Source organism: Triticum urartu, chromosome 5A (assembly GCF_056163025.1).
Source record: "Triticum urartu cultivar PI428250 chromosome 5A, HENAU_Tu73, whole genome shotgun sequence".
Classification (NCBI taxonomy): Eukaryota; Viridiplantae; Streptophyta; class Magnoliopsida; order Poales; family Poaceae; genus Triticum; species Triticum urartu.
In genome coordinates this window covers 686,214,731-686,231,600 of record NC_141877.1, presented here as the reverse complement: position 1 = coordinate 686,231,600, position 16,870 = coordinate 686,214,731, and the positions used below count along the sequence as shown (strand labels likewise).

At 44.3% G+C, this 16,870-nt stretch overlaps 1 protein-coding gene and 1 pseudogene across 4 annotated transcripts; one reads left to right on the top strand and one right to left on the bottom strand.

Moving 5' to 3' along the window:
* The first annotated feature begins 2,178 nt into the window (after positions 1-2,178).
* Positions 2,179-10,019, top strand: LOC125511685 (uncharacterized). Of its 4 annotated transcripts, none has more exons than XM_048677121.2 (21): positions 2,179-2,507; positions 2,787-3,041; positions 3,117-3,241; positions 3,346-3,390; positions 3,847-3,928; positions 4,197-4,265; positions 4,420-4,590; positions 4,667-4,717; positions 5,381-5,449; positions 5,567-5,635; positions 6,134-6,201; positions 6,335-6,616; positions 7,211-7,341; positions 7,619-7,704; positions 7,799-7,843; positions 8,260-8,361; positions 8,458-8,509; positions 8,585-8,625; positions 8,795-8,859; positions 8,963-9,014; positions 9,274-10,019. In XM_048677121.2, the coding sequence occupies exons 1-21, from the start codon at positions 2,298-2,300 to the stop codon at positions 9,349-9,351; spliced, it is 2,148 nt and encodes a 715-aa protein (XP_048533078.1). In that variant the 5' UTR covers positions 2,179-2,297; the 3' UTR covers positions 9,352-10,019. The 4 variants fall into 4 exon arrangements, with proteins under 4 accessions (XP_048533078.1, XP_048533076.1, XP_048533079.1 ...); XM_048677119.2 differs by having other exon boundaries at positions 7,799-7,915; XM_048677120.2 differs by having other exon boundaries at positions 2,180-2,507; positions 6,134-6,192; positions 7,799-7,915.
* On the bottom strand, positions 9,996-12,868 carry LOC125511687 (AAA-ATPase At2g46620-like; annotated as a pseudogene).
* Between the last annotated feature and the right edge of the window lie 4,002 nt (positions 12,869-16,870).

Here is a 16,870-nt window from a genome sequence, read left to right as displayed (position 1 = left end):
TGTTGCTTGTTTGTCTTGTTTAGGTAGAGCCGGGAGACGAGTTCGCTAATGAGGAGCCCGTTGAGTTTGCTTTTGAGGATCTAGTCAACTCTGACAACTGTGCAGGCAAGATGATCATACCCTCGAAATCACTACTATCTTTGCTATGCTAGTTTGCTCGCTCTTTTGCTATGCCATTGCTACGATGCCTACCACTTGCTTTCAAGCCTCCCAAATTGCCATGTCAAACCTCTAACCCACCATGTCCTAGCAAACCGTTGATTGGCTATGTTACCGCTTTGCTCAGCCCCCTCTTATAGCGTTGCTAGTTGCAGGTGAAGATTGGAGGCCGTTCCTTATTGAAACATTTTTTATTCACTTGTTGGGATATCATTATATTGCCATGTTATCTTATTGCATCTATATACTTGGTAAAGGGTGGAAGGCTCGGACTCTTGCCTAGTGTTTTGTTCCACTCTTGCCACCCTAGTTTCCGTCATATCGGTGTTATGTTCCCGGATTTTGCGTTCCTTACGCGGTTGGGTTATAATGGGAACCCCTTGATAGTTCGCCTTGATTAAAGCTTTTCCAGCAATGCCCAACATTGGTTTTACCATTCGCCACCTACCCTTTTCTTTCCCTTGGGTTCTGCAGACTCAAGGGTCATCTTATTTTAACCCCCCCGGGCCAGTGCTCTTCTGAGTGTTGGTCCAACCGAGCGATGTCCGGGGCTACCAGGGGCAACTCTGGGCTGGCCTACCCGACGTCTGGCTCATCTGAGTGTGCCCTGAGAAAGAGATATGTGCAGCTCCTATCGGGATTTGTCGGCACATTCGGGCGGTGTTGCTAGTCTTGTTTTAACCTGTCGAAGTGTCTTGAATAACCGAGATACCGATTCTAATCGGAACGTCTTGGGAGGAGGTCTATTCCTTCGTTGATCGTGAGAGCTTGTCATGGGCTAAGTTGGGACTCCCCTGCAGGGATTTGAACTTTCGAAAGCCGTGCCCGTGGTTATGGGCAGATGGGAATTTGTTAATGTCCGGTTGTAGATAACTTGAACCTTAATTAATTAAAATGGATCAACTGAGTGTGTTACCGTGATGGCCTCTTCTCGGCGGAGTCCGGGAAGTGGACACGGTGTTGGAGTAATGTTTGCACAGGTTGCTCTCTAGTTTCTCGCTCATGCTTTGCCTCCTCTTCTCGCTCTCTTTTGCGAATAAGTTAGCCACCATACTTACTAGTCGCTTGTTGCAGCTCCACTTATGTTTACCTTGCCATACCTATAAGCTTAAATAGTCTTGATAGCGAGGGTGCGAGATTGCTGAGTCCCTGTGGCTCACAGATTACTATTACACCAGATGCAGGGCCTGATGATTCCGCTCCAGGAGACGCGTATGAGCTCAAGTGGGAGTTCGACGAAGACTCTCAACGTTACTATGTTTCCTTTCCCGATGATCAGTAGTGGTGCCCAGTTGGGGGTGATTGGGACCGTGTCGCTTGTTGGGTTCTCTTTTATTTTGGCGCCGTAGTCGGGCCATGAGTGTTTGGATGATGTAATTTTATTTATGTATTTGATTGACGTGGCGAGTGTAAGCCAACTATGTTTTCTCCCCTTTATTATTTATATTACATGGGATGTTGTGAAGATTGCCTAACTTGCGACATATGCCTTCAATGCGATTATGTCTCTAAGTCGTGCCTCGACACGTGGGAGCTATAGTCGCATCAAGGGTGTTACACATACATACATACATACATACATACATACATATGAAATAGCAATTCCTATCAGTCTTTCATCATTCTTATTTCTGCTTGTGGGTTCATCAGGGAATAAGATTGATTGATTGATTGATTGATTGATAGGTAACCTACATACCTGGGTGAGTAGTTGAGATCCATCAAAGATTAGATTTGAGCAGATCCATCAAAAACCAGCACGGTGAGATCCATCTGAGACACACCTCTATACGTTCTCAAAGACAACGGTGTCTAGGCTTTCTACTCTATTCTAAAAAAAAAAAAACTCGTGGCGCAAGAGACGATCGGGGCGGGGGGCGGAGATCCCTCTTCCTCTCCCTCAGCCACGCCGCTCGCCCCGCTGTCAAACTGGCTCCACACAGATCAGGGCCCACAGGTCATCGTCGGTTCCGCCAAGCCAAGCCAAGCCAAGAGCACCTCGCCGCTCCCTTGCTTTTTCCCCTCCCCTCCCCACACAGAAAAAGAAAAAAAAGTCGCGACACGAGTCAACGACCTCCCCCTCCTCTCTCTCACTCCAGCCCAGCCCAGGCCAGGCCGGCGGCGATCGCGGAGGGGCGATGGTGAGGGGCGGGAGCATGCGCCGGCCCTCGCTGGCGGCGGTCTCGGAGCCCGCGGCGCCGGAGTTCACCCTGTCGGCGGACGACTACAGGCTCATGGAGGAGGTGGGCTTCGGCGCCAACGCCGTCGTCTACCGCGCCATCTTCCTCCCCGCCAACCGCACAATCGCCGTCAAGTGCCTCGACCTCGACCGAATCAACAGTAACCTCGTAAGTCCCCCCTCTTTCTCTTTCTCTGTATCTGTATCTGTATCTGTATCGTTGGCGGCCTTTCTCTTTCTCTGTATCGTTCGCGGCCCTGCCTCCAATTGGAATCCAATTCCTCTATACGATATAGGATTAGGATTGGGCGGTGATAAATTCATATTCATCATCAGAGGGTTCCCTCTTGGTGTCCCCTTTCTCCTCAAAATCATCACTAGTAGTGTATTTCACACCTGACCTCGCAATGGTATGGTACCTCATATCTATATCTCCCTTGCCTTCCAGGATGATGTTCGCAAGGAGGCTCAGATTATGAAATTGATAGATCATCCTAATGTCATCAAGGCTTATTGCTCATTTGTTGTCGATCACAACCTTTGGGTCATAATGCCATTCATGGCAGAGGGTTCATGTTTACACCTAATGAAGGTCGCACATCCTGATGGCCTGGAGGAGCCTGTTATCTGCTCTATTCTTAAAGAAACACTCAAGGCTCTGGCTTACCTCCATGGCCAAGGACATATCCACCGAGATGTTAAGGTTGGCCTTTTCTGATCTATAAGGTTTGTCTTTGCTCATTTTATCAGAGCTTCTGATCAATGTAGCATTGTGCAGGCGGGCAATATCCTTGTTGATAGCCCTGGTGTAGTGAAGCTTGGGGACTTTGGTGTATCTGCTTGCTTGTTTGACAGAGGCGATAGGCAAAGATCCAGGAATACGTTTGTGGGAACACCGTGCTGGTACCTGTGTTTTTCCGAATTTCTCCTTTCAGAGTCTCAATAAGTCTGAACGATTTAGGAAAATGCCCTGTTTGGTATGATATCTTCTTTTGTTTGGTGTTCAGGATGGCTCCAGAGGTTCTCCAGCCTGGAACCGGTTATAATTTCAAGTATGTTCTGAATATCATGCTCATGTTATATTTGCTACTCTAGAATACCTTTAGATGCAGTATTTCAAGTTTATTTGGTCATTTTTTAACTATAAACAAGCTATGTACATTGGAATCATACATTATTAGTACGCCTGTGGTCACTAAAGTAGTCTCTCGAATTTTATGTTTCTATTAAATGCTCAATCACTATCTCTAATTTGAAGAAATAAGGCTATCAATCTTTCTGACAGTTATCTTTTTCATCAGTCCACTTTATAATTGCAATACTCTTTATTTTCATTTCTATATATTTTCTTCCATGCCGTTGTATTTTGAAAGGGGTCACTTAAGTATCGTCTCAGAATTTTATGATTAGATTAAATGCCGAACCACTATCCCTAGTTTGAAGAAATCAGGCTAGCAATCTTTTTTACATTTGTGACGTGTGCTCATGACTATTTGCCCCCTGTGCAGAGCTGATATATGGTCATTTGGAATAACTGCACTGGAGCTTGCACATGGCCACGCTCCCTTCTCTAAGTACCCTCCCATGAAGGTAATGAGTTATTTCATTCTTTTGCAAAGTACAATACTTCTGTCCTTGTCCAGTTTTTCTGTCTTGGTAAAGAGCAAATACTATCAAGCAAGTGTTTGCTCAGCTTCATAATTGCTTTTTCTTCTGCAGTTGTTCTTTTATTTAAATTTTCACCTTGGTGTCCTGTTAGCAGTTAGCAGTTTGGTGTCTTGGTAAAGGGCATTGTCGAAGGTGGCAACCCATGTATGTTAACTTTCTGTTTAACTGCAGTTTACCTTGTTGGATGCAGGTTCTTCTCATGACCCTTCAGAATGCACCACCAGGTCTTGACTATGACCGCGATAGAAAATTCTCAAAGGTAGTACTGGCCCAGTTCTTGGCCTGTGTCTTGTGGTTATGTTTTAACAGCAATACCTACTTGTCTTAGGAAGCCGCTTCAGTTGTTATTACAGATTGGATATATTAGATTACAATGTTTACCTTTCTAATGAAGGCTTTTCAGCTGTAATCAGTCTTTCAAGGAAATGGTTGCAATGTGCTTGGTAAAAGATCAAACTAAGCGGCCAACAGCTGAGAAGTTACTAAAGCATTCATTTTTCAAGAACACAAAGGCCCCACAGCTGACAGTTAAGAGCATCTTAACCGATTTGCCCCCTCTGTGGGATCGTGTGAAGGCACTCCAGGTTTTGCTCTTGTGCTATCTTCTTCTTTTACTTGACACTGGAAACAATATCTCAGTAAATTACTGTGCTTTTTCAGCAAAAAGATGCAGCACACCTGGCTTCATCTGAACAGGAAGCACTTTCCATGGTTTGTGATATTAACACTCTCTTATGTTATTTTTTGCTTTTGGTGCAGTTCTTTCCATTTGAGGCCACGAAATTCTGCTTATTTTATTTACTCTATGCAAAGTGAACTAGCAATCTTGATGATTTTTGGAATCACAGAACAAAATAAGACTCACTAGCCAACCAATTTTAGAAGTTGATCTCATATGGGTAATTGGGTATAATATGACCATTGTTTTGACGATGAAGACGATAGCTAAAACATGTTTGAGCCAAGACATTGGTTTTGTATAGTTAACCAAGTTAAGCTAGAAATCACTGAAAGATGCTCACCTGGATATGAGCTGTTTCGTTTCGCATACAAACAATTAATAACATTTTATTCAGTTTGCATAGAGATATCATGCCTACTTGCAAATTAAGGTGCTTCTGTTTGCTGTAGAGCTTTCCCTGCAAAGTGAACTTATACAGTACACTGTGTTGTAAATTTCTTTGTGGTGTTTTCTTTTTTCTTTTCGCCGGGGGGGGGGGGGGGGGGGGGGGGCGATATAGAATGTTAGTGTCATATAATTCATGAAAACAGTGCAACTTGTATTATTTATCTGTTTTAGAAATGCATGTGCGCAATTCCGTCCTTCAATCCGCTTAGGTGACTTTCTTGTGGTTTGATGGTTTGTTCCAACAGAGTGAGTATCAACGAGGTGTCAGCGCATGGCACTTTGATATTGAGGATCTCAAGGCTCAAGCATTACTGGTAAAGCAGTAGCTTCCATAATTTCTAAAAAATTGCTACATGTCTACATCGCTCACACATTTTGAGGCGTAAGTGACTCTGATATGACCTTACAAATAAGCTCCCAAATTTATGCAGATTAATGATGACGATCCACCTGAATTGAAGGAAGATGATGACAGTGTCCGAATAAATGAAGTTGACAAGGTTTGTTTGATTTGATTCCATTTCAAAATTAATAACGTTAAACCTGTGCTACAGCGATGATAGAAAGAGCCTGCAAATGTACTTGATGACAAAGTTTTCTGGAGTGCATCCAAGAGAAGTGATATCATATATGTCTATCATAGGAGAAAACTGTACTCCCTCCGATCCAAATTAATTGTCGCAGCTCTAGTACAACTTTATCTAATTTGGATCGGAGACCATTTATCTAATTTGATAAGGGCATGATTAGCTAGTGATAAAAGGAGTGCCACAAATGCTTCTTCCTGAATCTGAAAAGTATATTTATCTCTTGTGATGCTAGAAATGTTATTGTACAGGACAAAGATCTGCAACCCTTTGGTTACTGTCCTGCAGTTTCTCACTAACTTCTATCATTGTAAAAATCATCTGCATTCCCTGTTGCGTTATATCTAAATATTTTTCTATATGCAAGAGAGAATCATACAAATGTTTCTTTTGTGAATGGTCTATTGGCAGGGCACATCTTTTGAGAGTCATTTTGGACAATCAACGCTTCTGAATGGAAATACCCACAGGTTGAATCAGTATGTAACGTTTCAGCATCGATCCAACTCTATAGGATCATTTTTGTTCTTATAACAAGAGGAGGATTAGCGAGCCTTGATGCATATTGTTTTCCTGCTAGTAGTGTATTCATACTATTTTGTTATATTTCAGTGAACGAACTTGTACCACTGCAGTAAATCCAGGTGGAAATGGCCCTGAAACAAGTGATGAATTTGCTTCTGACCTTGGCAATGCTGATAGTCCAAGGATGGTTGATGGACACATAAAGCAAGGAACAGAAAATGATTCATTGTCCTCTACATCGAAGCAAGGTTCTGAGGGTGGAAACCGCAGGAGTGAAGTTAGACAAAGACAAAGGACATTCTCTGGTCCGGTTATGTATTCTGGTACCCGCAGTAGTTCACTCATTGAAAGAGGTTATATTATTGATAAGTATGTTCGACAATTTCTTCTAACTTGTTACATTCTGTTTGATCTGTTACATATAAAAAACATAAGAAAGAAAATGAAGTCCACTTTAATCTGTTTACGCTCTTACTATAGGACTGCTGTTCAGTTCTTCCAGATCAGCTTTCAAGTTTTTAGAGGTTCGGTTTATAAGTCATGACGAAATTTGTTTCGAAGAAGCATTTTAGATGAAAGTTTTCATATCTGAGTATTCAGACACAGAACACAGTTCTCCTTTATATGTGGATTGTGGATAGAGTGCGAGTGAAATCTAACTGTATATGAAGGTCATTATGGACTTCTTTGTTTAAACTTCCATGCCGTTGACATCCTTGATATTTTTTTGTAGCCCTAAAGTAATTATAAAAATAGTTTTTTATTATAATGATATGTCCAATACTTGACAGTGGAGTAAACGCAATCCTAATTATTCTGATACTTTTTTATTAGGATGGATAGTCTATAATAACTAATGATTACTCTAAGAGAGCTCTTCCTTGAATCCAGTGTTCTAATCTGTTAGAAGTTTGCATTAGCATACCAGTTTAAATTGCATTTGATTTTTGTTCCTCTTCACAGGGATGCAGGAGTTCAATCACCTAATAAACAAAAGAGTGACACGGGAAGAATCGATGATCTTAGTGGTCCGCTTTCACTTTCAACTCGTGCTTCTGCAAATAGTCTGTCTGCCCCTATTCGGTCTTCTGGAGGTAGGATAAAAGCATCCCCTGTTCCAACGCAACCGTGCACCACTTCTGTCAGTGTAGACTATAGACCTCCAGTCATGTTTAACATTAACTTAGCACATCAGCACAGCACACAGCATGCTTCAGCAAATACATAGCCTGCTTGTATCCAGTCTTTTTGAGATAGGGGTACAACATTTATCATTCTTACACAAATGTCCACCACTTCTGTAAATGTATATAAAAAGACTTGGGAGTCGCACATTAAAAGGGCATGTATTTTTCTGTCTTGATTTCGCAGGATATGTGGGCTCCTTGGGAGACAAGCCTAGGGTGGAAATAAAAGGCCGATTTTCCGTAACATCTGAAAATGTGGATCTGGCGAAGGTACGTTACCTGTTGAGCAACGCATACACTTCAATAGGTAGTGCTTATGAGCAAAACAAGACTTCAGTGAGAACTTAATAAAGTCCACTGACAGGTTCAGGAAATTCCAGTGGTCAAAATTTCACCTAAACCACAGGAGGTAAGAACTCAGGTCTCTACAATGAAAAGATCAGCCAGTGTTGGTGCTTGGCCAGTGAAGGCTAAGTCAATGGTATGCTTTCATGTTGCCTGAAGTATCATTTGTGGAAAGAAAAAAACTTTCAACTAATTAAGAATTTCCATAGTGCTGTTAAATTATTTCTGGATAAGATTTGTTATATTTTCTTTTAGAAACATCAACCGCATGGCATGATATCAAGCTAACGTTTACTATAATCTTGGATAAGTTGCATGCTAGAACTGAATTCTAAAGCATGCACGTTGAAATTGGCAGTTTTGACATGCTGGATTATGTATGTTATTACTATTATTATATCAAGGATGTTTCGTAGATTTGTGGTGCATATCATTTCAGTTAATTGACCTATGCCTGACCTGAATGCATCGGTTTTGCAGTCTAATAGTCATCATCGGAAGGAATTCCGTGACAGCTCAGTATCTGCATCAATTCTGATTCCCCATCTTGAAAACCTTGTACAGCAGACCACATTTCAGCAAGTATGGAAGAAGCTCTATATAATGCCCCTCAACACATGTGCATTACAAATATATTTACTGCTGTACAGTTAACCATTTTTCATTTCCTTTTCACAGGATATCATCACGAACCTAATGAGTAACTTGCAACAGAATGAGAAACCCAATGGTAATTAATTTCTACTGTAGCTGCTCAAAGTTTCAATTTCCCCTTTCTATGGTTAAAATATTTTATTTTCTCCAGGGCCGCAGACTAGAGTTCAGACTATGGTGGGTGATACAGGGGTAAGCTTCTCTTTAGCTTAATATATATATAAAATCAAATGCAGAGTTCATCATTTTTATTTAATGAACATAATTGCTTTACAAGATGAGTTTGTTTATGTTCATTACAGTAGTATTGATACTATAGAGAATTCTTTGACTCCTAAGCTTGTGTACATGCTTTTGGCAGGTTGAAATGGGCAGTGCTGAGAGAGAACGGAAACTACTTGCTAAAGTATTTGAATTACAGTCAAGGTAGGTTGATTTCTTGGCAGTTGATATTTGGAAGGGATAATCACATACTTCCATGTTCAATATGTTGCGGATCCAAGTAATAATTTACATATGTCTGTTGCAGGATGATTTCTTTGACCGACGAGTTGATTGCATCAAAGCTGAAGCATGTTCAGGTCAGTATCAAGCAATTTCTGTAACAACTGAGTAAATGGACTTGTAATTCCACACACACACACACACACACACACACACACACACACACACATATATATATATAGAACATGATGCAAAATACTCCCTCCCTCTTATATTTCTTTACGGAGGGAGTACAAGTTAGGGATATAGTATTGAATTAGAGCATCTATCTAAGAAATGACAAAAAGAAAGCGAAAATGAACACCATAATAAAATGATGATGATTACTTGTTGCAGCTGCAAGAAGAGCTAAATACACTCTACTGCCAAGAAGAAACAGGCGACACAGGAGAGGATGACAGCGGAGAGGCATGAGAGGGCGATGCACCTTAATTTCAGTGGTACAAGGAGTATTCTCAATAATATAATAATCTAGGTGCCCTGGGTCGTGCATCGAGGCTTTGAGTTGCCGCCTGCTTCCTGAACAAGGCAGGCGTTTTGTGGTGGAGTGTTGGTGAGAGGAAGCAATATAATGTCTTGGAAACCCTAGATGATTCGGAAGCAGAGTGAGAGAGAGAGGCTGTTGGAGGCATAGCAGGAGAATATATATACATGCTGGTTGGTTGATGGTCTAGTTGGAGGGAGTCAGTGATTTTATCTTGTTGCTATCTGTCTGTGTGTGTGTGTGTGTCTGTACATAGGACGGAGTATCTATCTATCAACAGTAGTAGTTAGCAGCATCTGTAGCTAGCTAGTATGGTTTGGTTTGGTTTGGTTCAACTGACTGAAGTGGACTTGCGGTATCCATTCATTTTGATTTGGCCGCGCTGCTGCTTATCACTGGGACTGGGAGGGATGGATGCAGAAAAGTGGTACGAGAATGAATAATAATTGGAAGACTGGAATGTACTCCCTCTGTAAACTAATATAAGAGTGTTTAGATAACTAAAGTATGTATTTATACTAGATATCATCATCATCATATTTATATATCCAAATAAGTAAGGGAAAGGATTTGGAATAAAGGACAAGTTGGTTGAATATCCAAATATGCATGTTTATTTGATTTGAAGCAAGTGAAATTGATCCCTCTGTTAACGGATTGATTGATTATGTTCAGTTCAGTAAGTAGTATTTGTCGTTGATGATGTTGCCGTGGCCCCTATGACTTTGTCAACCCAACTGTTACACTGCACTAGTGTCTGCTCGTTGGTTGGTTGGTTGGTTGGTTGGTTGGTCGTTGAGACATGATCAAGTCCGAGTCGACAATATTGCTATCGTTTTCTTTTCAAGAATAATGTAGGCGATACTTTTACCAGATTTCTTGTAGCTTTAGGAACCGGATAGAAACCAGACTTGGTTAAGTATTAGTCGACAATACTTTTAGGCAGGACATTCTCTAGTTTTCAACTTTCTATCCTAACTTGGTTTCGATGGATATGCTTTCTCTCACCAAACAAACAAGCCAGACATGCAAAATGCAAGTATTTACTCTACTCTACTCTACTCTGGTCAAAAGGACAACAAAAGTGTATCCCTTTTCCTTGTCGTCGCTGGAAATGTGCTACGACCACGTGCTCTACCGCCGCCGGCTACCCAAAATTCACCGCTCCATGCCGTGGTTGCTGCCGCCTCGCCTTCCTCCGACGGCGCCACCCCGGAGCCCTCCTTGCGGCTCCTCGTCTTGATCAGTCCATACAGCTTTTTCAGCTCCCGCATCGGCGCCGCGTCCTTCCCGAACGCCCCGCCGCCCGTCGTCCCCGCCTCCTCCTCCGCCCCGCCGTCCCACTGCCCGGCCCCTGACCAGCTCGTGATCCTTCTGTGCGGCATCCGCGGCGGCGCTGTTGCCGGCGCAGCCGAGCCTTCCGACGCGCGCTGGTGCTGGAGCCTCGTGATGACGGCTCGAGGACGCGCGGTTGGCGAGCATGATCTCGCCAAGCTCGGCGGGGCTGGGGCGGCGGCGTTGAAGCCCTCCTCCACCGGCGGGAACAGCTTGTGGTCCGTGAGCCCCAGGTAGCTGCCGGCCAGCGCCTTGAAGGCCTCGAAGTCGCAGAGCGTGAACCGGATGTGCACGTCCAGCCGCCCCGGCCGCCGGCAAGGGCACCGCACCCCGCATCGTGAACACCATCACCCGCTCCTCGCCGCAGCACGAGGACACGCCGTCCATGAAGCTCTGCACCCTGGCCTCCGCACCGTCGCCTTGGAGTTGCACGTGGCGGTCGAGGTCTCGAGGAGGATGAGCGAGCGCGGGGTGGTGTGCATGAGCAGCGCGCGGAGGTCCACGTCGTACACGTCGTAGCCGAGGAAGCGCGCCATGGCGGCCGCGAAGGTGGACTTGCCGGTGCCGGGCGGGCCGTGGAGCAGGTAGCTCCGGCGCCAGACGCGGCCGAGCCGGTGGTAGTAGGCGCGGCCCTTGGCGAAGCTCTCCAGGTCGGCGCGCACGCGGGCCTTGAGGTCCGGGTCCATGGCGACCGCGTCGAGCGTGGCCGGGTGCGCGAACGGCGCCGACGCCCACCGCGGTGCGCCGGAGACGTCCTCACCCGCGTTGACGAAGAGCCTCAACTCCCGCCTTTGTAGCTCTATCTCGTCGGCGACTGACTCGACGTGCTGCAGGTAGGGCCGCAGCACGCGGGCCCGGTCGTGGCGGCGCCTCCTCCTGGCCGTCCCCGCGGAACAGGCAGGTCCACTGGAGGCGCGGTGTGGCCGGGGCCGAGGTGGAGCGAGAAGCCGCCGTGGGTCTTTTTGGCGGAGGAGCAGAGCACGGAGACGGCGTCGGCGTCGTCGAGCGAGGGCAGGGAGGAGACGTACGCGGCGGCCTTGCGGAAGAGCGGGTTGTCCTGGTCGGCGCCGCGGAGCCTGCATGCATGATGAGTTTGGTTCGACTCGACTGCATGGTTTGAATTGAATTTGTGTTTGGCTCTTGGCTTTTTGGTTGTTTCATTCCTTCCTTGTCGTTGCATCGATTAGTAGGAGGAGCATCTACAAGAGGGACAGACAGACACACAGTTGGAGGAGCATCTAGATGAGTTTGGCAGAATGATGTGGTTTGAATTGAATTTGTCATGGGCTTCTTCTTTGGAGTTTTTTGTTTTGTTTTTGCGATGGGCTTCTTCTTTGGAGTTGGACAGCCAACGTGTATAGTGTAGTCATCAGATGTTAAATGGAGTTGTAGCACCCAACCATTCGTCGGCAACAGTTGAGGACGGCCATGATGGCAAGCATGTCAAGCTAGTATCAAAAAAAAAAACTAATTAATCGAACCTGCTAGCTGTTCTTCAATCGCGCCCTTCTTCATTTCATTTGTGGGATTTTTTTTCCTCTACCAGGTTATTGCAGTCGGCTGTTTCAATTTGGTTTTACCGATGTCGGCTTGGGTTTACTTGTGTTACCGCGGTGTTTTTAACTCTTGGGAGCTTAAGGTTTAGGGTTTAGGGTTACATCGGTTTGCCGCAGGGATTCGGCCGGCCGTCCGCTGGGCTCGGCGCTCACGCAGCGGTTCGTCGGCTCGCTGATGCCGCTAATACAGTGTGATGACTGCACGCGGACAGTGGTGCGGCTAACTTCTGGCATGCCGAAGCACCCGGGATGGGTGTTCTTCAAATGCGAAAACGACGGGGTATGTGTTGTTTGCATTCGGCTTTGTCACTGCATTCTCCGGTTCAATTGTGATAGCTCATTTTGAACATCCTCATGTGCGTAGAAAGATGGATGCTCATTTTGGTTTTGGGAAGAAGAATACATTGATTCATTGATAGAAAGAAACTTAATAGATGTTTGTGCACTCCTTAGTAGAATTGCGTCTAATGATGCGGCTGCATGTGCAATTAGAGAAGAAAGTAGAGGGGAAGCAACATCTACTTCTTTGAAACCAAAGAAGAAGAATGTAAGATCAAGAATCCACATATCAACAACGAATGCATGAAGAAGGTATTGCTTCAACTAGTTGGAGCAGTTATGGAAGTTGGATATCTTCTAAAATGTATAATTATGGTTCTTGTCTTCTTTGATCTTACTATTCTAACAAAGATTTGGTTAATTACTATGTATCAAATGCCGTTGAAGGAAATAAAAAAAGCAAAGAAATGCATTTTCATGTGTGAAATTTATATGCAAATTTCGGATTTACGAGCCGGACGGGGCAGCGCCCGAGCAGACCCCGCAAAGCCGACCGTAAAAAAGCATATTCCATGAATATCTTTTTTACAGGTTCGTTTTGCGGGGTCTGACCCTGCTGCCGCCCGCGCCGGCGCTTGAACTGTAAATACATTTTGCGGGTCGGTGTTATACGGGATCTGCTAGAGATGCTTTAAGTTGAGATGCTCTAAGTTGAGGTAGCATGCAATCACCAGCTGCTCCCTTGCTTGTTGGACAGCCAGCCAGCCTATATACATACATACATACATACATACGTCATGTGTGAATGAGTCAGACGGACGTCGCGGCGTCGGCAACACTCAGTCAAGAGGCCATGATCCATAATTCATATTTATACGTACATACATGTATATGAACCCATCAACGCACTCCTATAAGGATGAGCCGTCGGATCGGATCCGACAGCAATAGCTACTCAACTTAACTACATAATGCCGGCAGAGAAGAGAGAAGGATGCCATGCCCATGTATGCATCCATCGAGTTTGTGTGTCCAAACCAAACACCCACCAAAAACTAATCAATCAATCAATCCTGGAGAGCATTATTTAGTCCATGCATACGAATTTTCATTGTTTGGAGCAGTATTGTCGTCCATCGTGTATGCCCATGCTTTGACCTATGTATACATCGAGGTCAAGTGCATGCCTTAGATTGAATCAGATTTGGCACCCGGCCGGCATGCATGCATGCATTGATCTGTCTGTCAGGATAGATAGATAGACAGAGGGGGAATTAATTTCCTCCCTACTCTGGCACCACACCCATACTACTTGTCAACAGAATATAATAAGGAAATTATAAGTAAGAAAACATCTCCAAATGGAACATACATATTCGTCTCAACGACTTGGTCCTTCATTCATTCCTTCGTTGGTCGATCCAGCTGCTTAAGCAACGCATCCAAGAGGCAATCCTACAAGGATAGTCGGTCTCTTCTTCCCAGTTTATTATGGAGATTAAGAATACACACACAGATGATAGTTAACGAACTACTCTCGCGGCATTAGTTCACTCAAGTGCTTGTCACTCACAAAAGCCCAAACGACGCTTCCTCCTTAATAGCGTGAACTACCACCACCACCGGCCCACCTTGTCTTTCTAAAGACATGCGCGTTTCTTTCTTTGCGGATCTCCCATCCAACAAGGTGGGAGAGAAGCCTTCTTTTATTGCGCATGGTTGATGACCCCTTCCCACCAAGTCTTAGACTGTGTGGAAACTATGCCAGTACGCCCCGCCGACATGAAGATTCAGCCAGGAGAACACCTCCTTCCAAATTCGACTTGTGAACCGACACTTGAAAAGAAGGTGAGCCGCTGATTCCTGCACTTGTTTGCAAAGAGGGCACCCACTTATCATTGCAGAGAAGCCCACCAATGATTATAAAGATACTAGTCGTCTCCACATTGAGGATACTCGTGATAATTTATTAGTGACATGTTTCACTGGCTAAACTACAATGAGGCTATTGTTTTGAGATGTTCAATATCCGACCATAATTGACATGGGCAATAGGGTCCATAACACAGCCCATAATTTCGTTATTGATGAAACAACATCTTTATAACCCCAATTTTGTTTCATACTAAAGAGAAGATGTAACCCTTTGAAAGAGAAGGCTGGAATTATAGACCTTGTCGCCGTCGAAGGACGAATTGCAGAATGCGCATCTCGTTCCCCATATGATGACCACAATGAATCATTCATCGGGAGGATTGAGGAGGGTTGGATGGGACATGGCCGAGAGAGGAGGCCAATGGATCTTGTTCCCGTCATCGCAGAGGATGCAAAGGCTGGAGGCGGCATACATGGGGGGAAACTGGCGACCCAGTTGTTGACGGCAAGGCCATGCCCTTTCTGTCGATTTGAAGTGGCAATAGTTTTTGACACTACACTCTAGTGTCAAAAACGCTCTTATATTATGGGACGGAGGGAGTAGATCATATTAACCAATTGGTGAATGGATGAAAAGAGAAACTATTGTCCATAGCAGGAGGTAAATAAACTTTGATCAGTTGCTCAAGCCATTCTGGTATTTGTGATGTCAATGTCCACACTCGTCTCATTTTGCCTTGTAATAGAAAATTGATTTTCGGTAAATCCAAGCAAAAGAAAAACCACTTTGAGTAGTACTGTACTATCCTAATTAGAGACCTCCTCCTAGAAAAAATAAAATAAAAATAGAAATTCCCTGCTTTCTTTTTGTTTGAGACAAAGAAATTCCCTGCTTTCCAGTGGAGTCGGAATCGCCAGCGACCTACTGGACGACATGCAATGCAAGCCGCATGGCGCTCGACCGTCAGTGGCCACTACGGCGCACCGCGACGCCCTCGCCTCGCCTCGCCTCCCTAACAATAACAATTGGCCGGCGTGCCCTGCATATAAACGCCACATATGGCAAAGCATGTACTCCCTCCGTCTCAAAATAAATGACTTAACTTTATACTAACCACCACCACTACGCAAGCAAACAAGTATCCAACGCTGAAGCACCTCCAGCTCCAAGCGCCCACCAAACCAACCAGCCGGCCGGATCCATGGGTCGCGCCCTCTTCATCGTCGCGCTTCTCTTGGTCGCCGTCGCGGTGGCGCCCTTCGCGCAGGCACGCAACGTCGTCATGGAGGACAAGAAGACCGCCAATAAAGAGGCCGAATACAGCTGCACTAGTAGAAAAAGGGTCAAATGTGAAGAACGTTAGTGTCGGTTTGTAAAAAAACCGACATTAATGTGATCAATAGTACCGGTTCGTGGCGGTGATCAATAGTACCGGTTCGTAATGAATCTTTAATACCGGTTCGCGCCACGAACCGGTACTAAAGGGGCGGTGGCAGGCTGGCGTCAGGCCAGGGCCCCACGAGCCCCTTTAGTGACGGTTTGTGACACAAACCGGTACTAAAGGTCTAACCTATAGTACCGGTTTGTGTCACCAACCGGCACTAAAGAGTCTTAACCTATAGTGCCGGTTTAAGACACAAACCGGCACTATAGGGCAATTTTCAAACTCTACCCCCCCCGGTGTATCGCCATTTCAGTTTTGAAAAAATCAAAAGAAAATGATAAAAACTTCAAAAAAATAAAATCCTTCAAGAGGTAGTTATATTACTACATCTACTAGTTAGGAAAATTCGAAAACTTAAATTTGGACATGTTTTGCAAAAAGTGTAGGGAAAATGTAAAACGGCTATAATTTTTGCATACGATGTCGGAAAAAACGTATAATATATTAAAAAATTCAGCACGAAAATCCGCATCCGATGGAAACCGCCTACGGCCTGTTTGGAATTTTTTAGAATCCTCAAATTCCAAAAGGAAAAAAAGATATGGTCAAATTTCAATTTTTTTTAAAAAAAATTGGTTAAATCTGGTCAAACTACTTATTCAAGAAGTATTAATGTTACTACATAATTATTCAAGAATATTAGTGTTACTAAATAATTATTTCAATTTTTTTAATTTTGGTCAAATCTGGTCAAACTATGGTCAAACTGTGGTCAAACTTATTTAAGAAATATTCGTGTTACTAAATAATTACTGTTTTTTAGAATAATAGTTTCAAACTCAAACAGTGAAATGTGTGACTTCATGCTCAAGCTAAACTCCCGAGGGTTAATAGGATTGACATCTTACTATTGTCAGGAAAACAACAAGTGCAGACTTGGAAACGAAGGAGAATAGAACCCAAAAGTTAAGCGTGCTCGGGCTGGAGTAGTGAGAGGGATGGGTGACCGGTCGGGAAGT

Coding starts and splice junctions, on each gene's coding strand:
- LOC125511685 (XM_048677119.2), top strand. CDS start 2,298: ATGGTGAGGGGCGGGAGCATGCGCCGGCCCTCGCTGGCGGCGGTCTCG. Junction 6,202..6,334: donor AATACCCACAGGTTGAATCA/GTATGTAACGTT, acceptor GTTATATTTCAG/TGAACGAACTTGTACCACTG. Junction 9,015..9,273: donor CAAAGCTGAAGCATGTTCAG/GTCAGTATCAAG, acceptor TACTTGTTGCAG/CTGCAAGAAGAGCTAAATAC.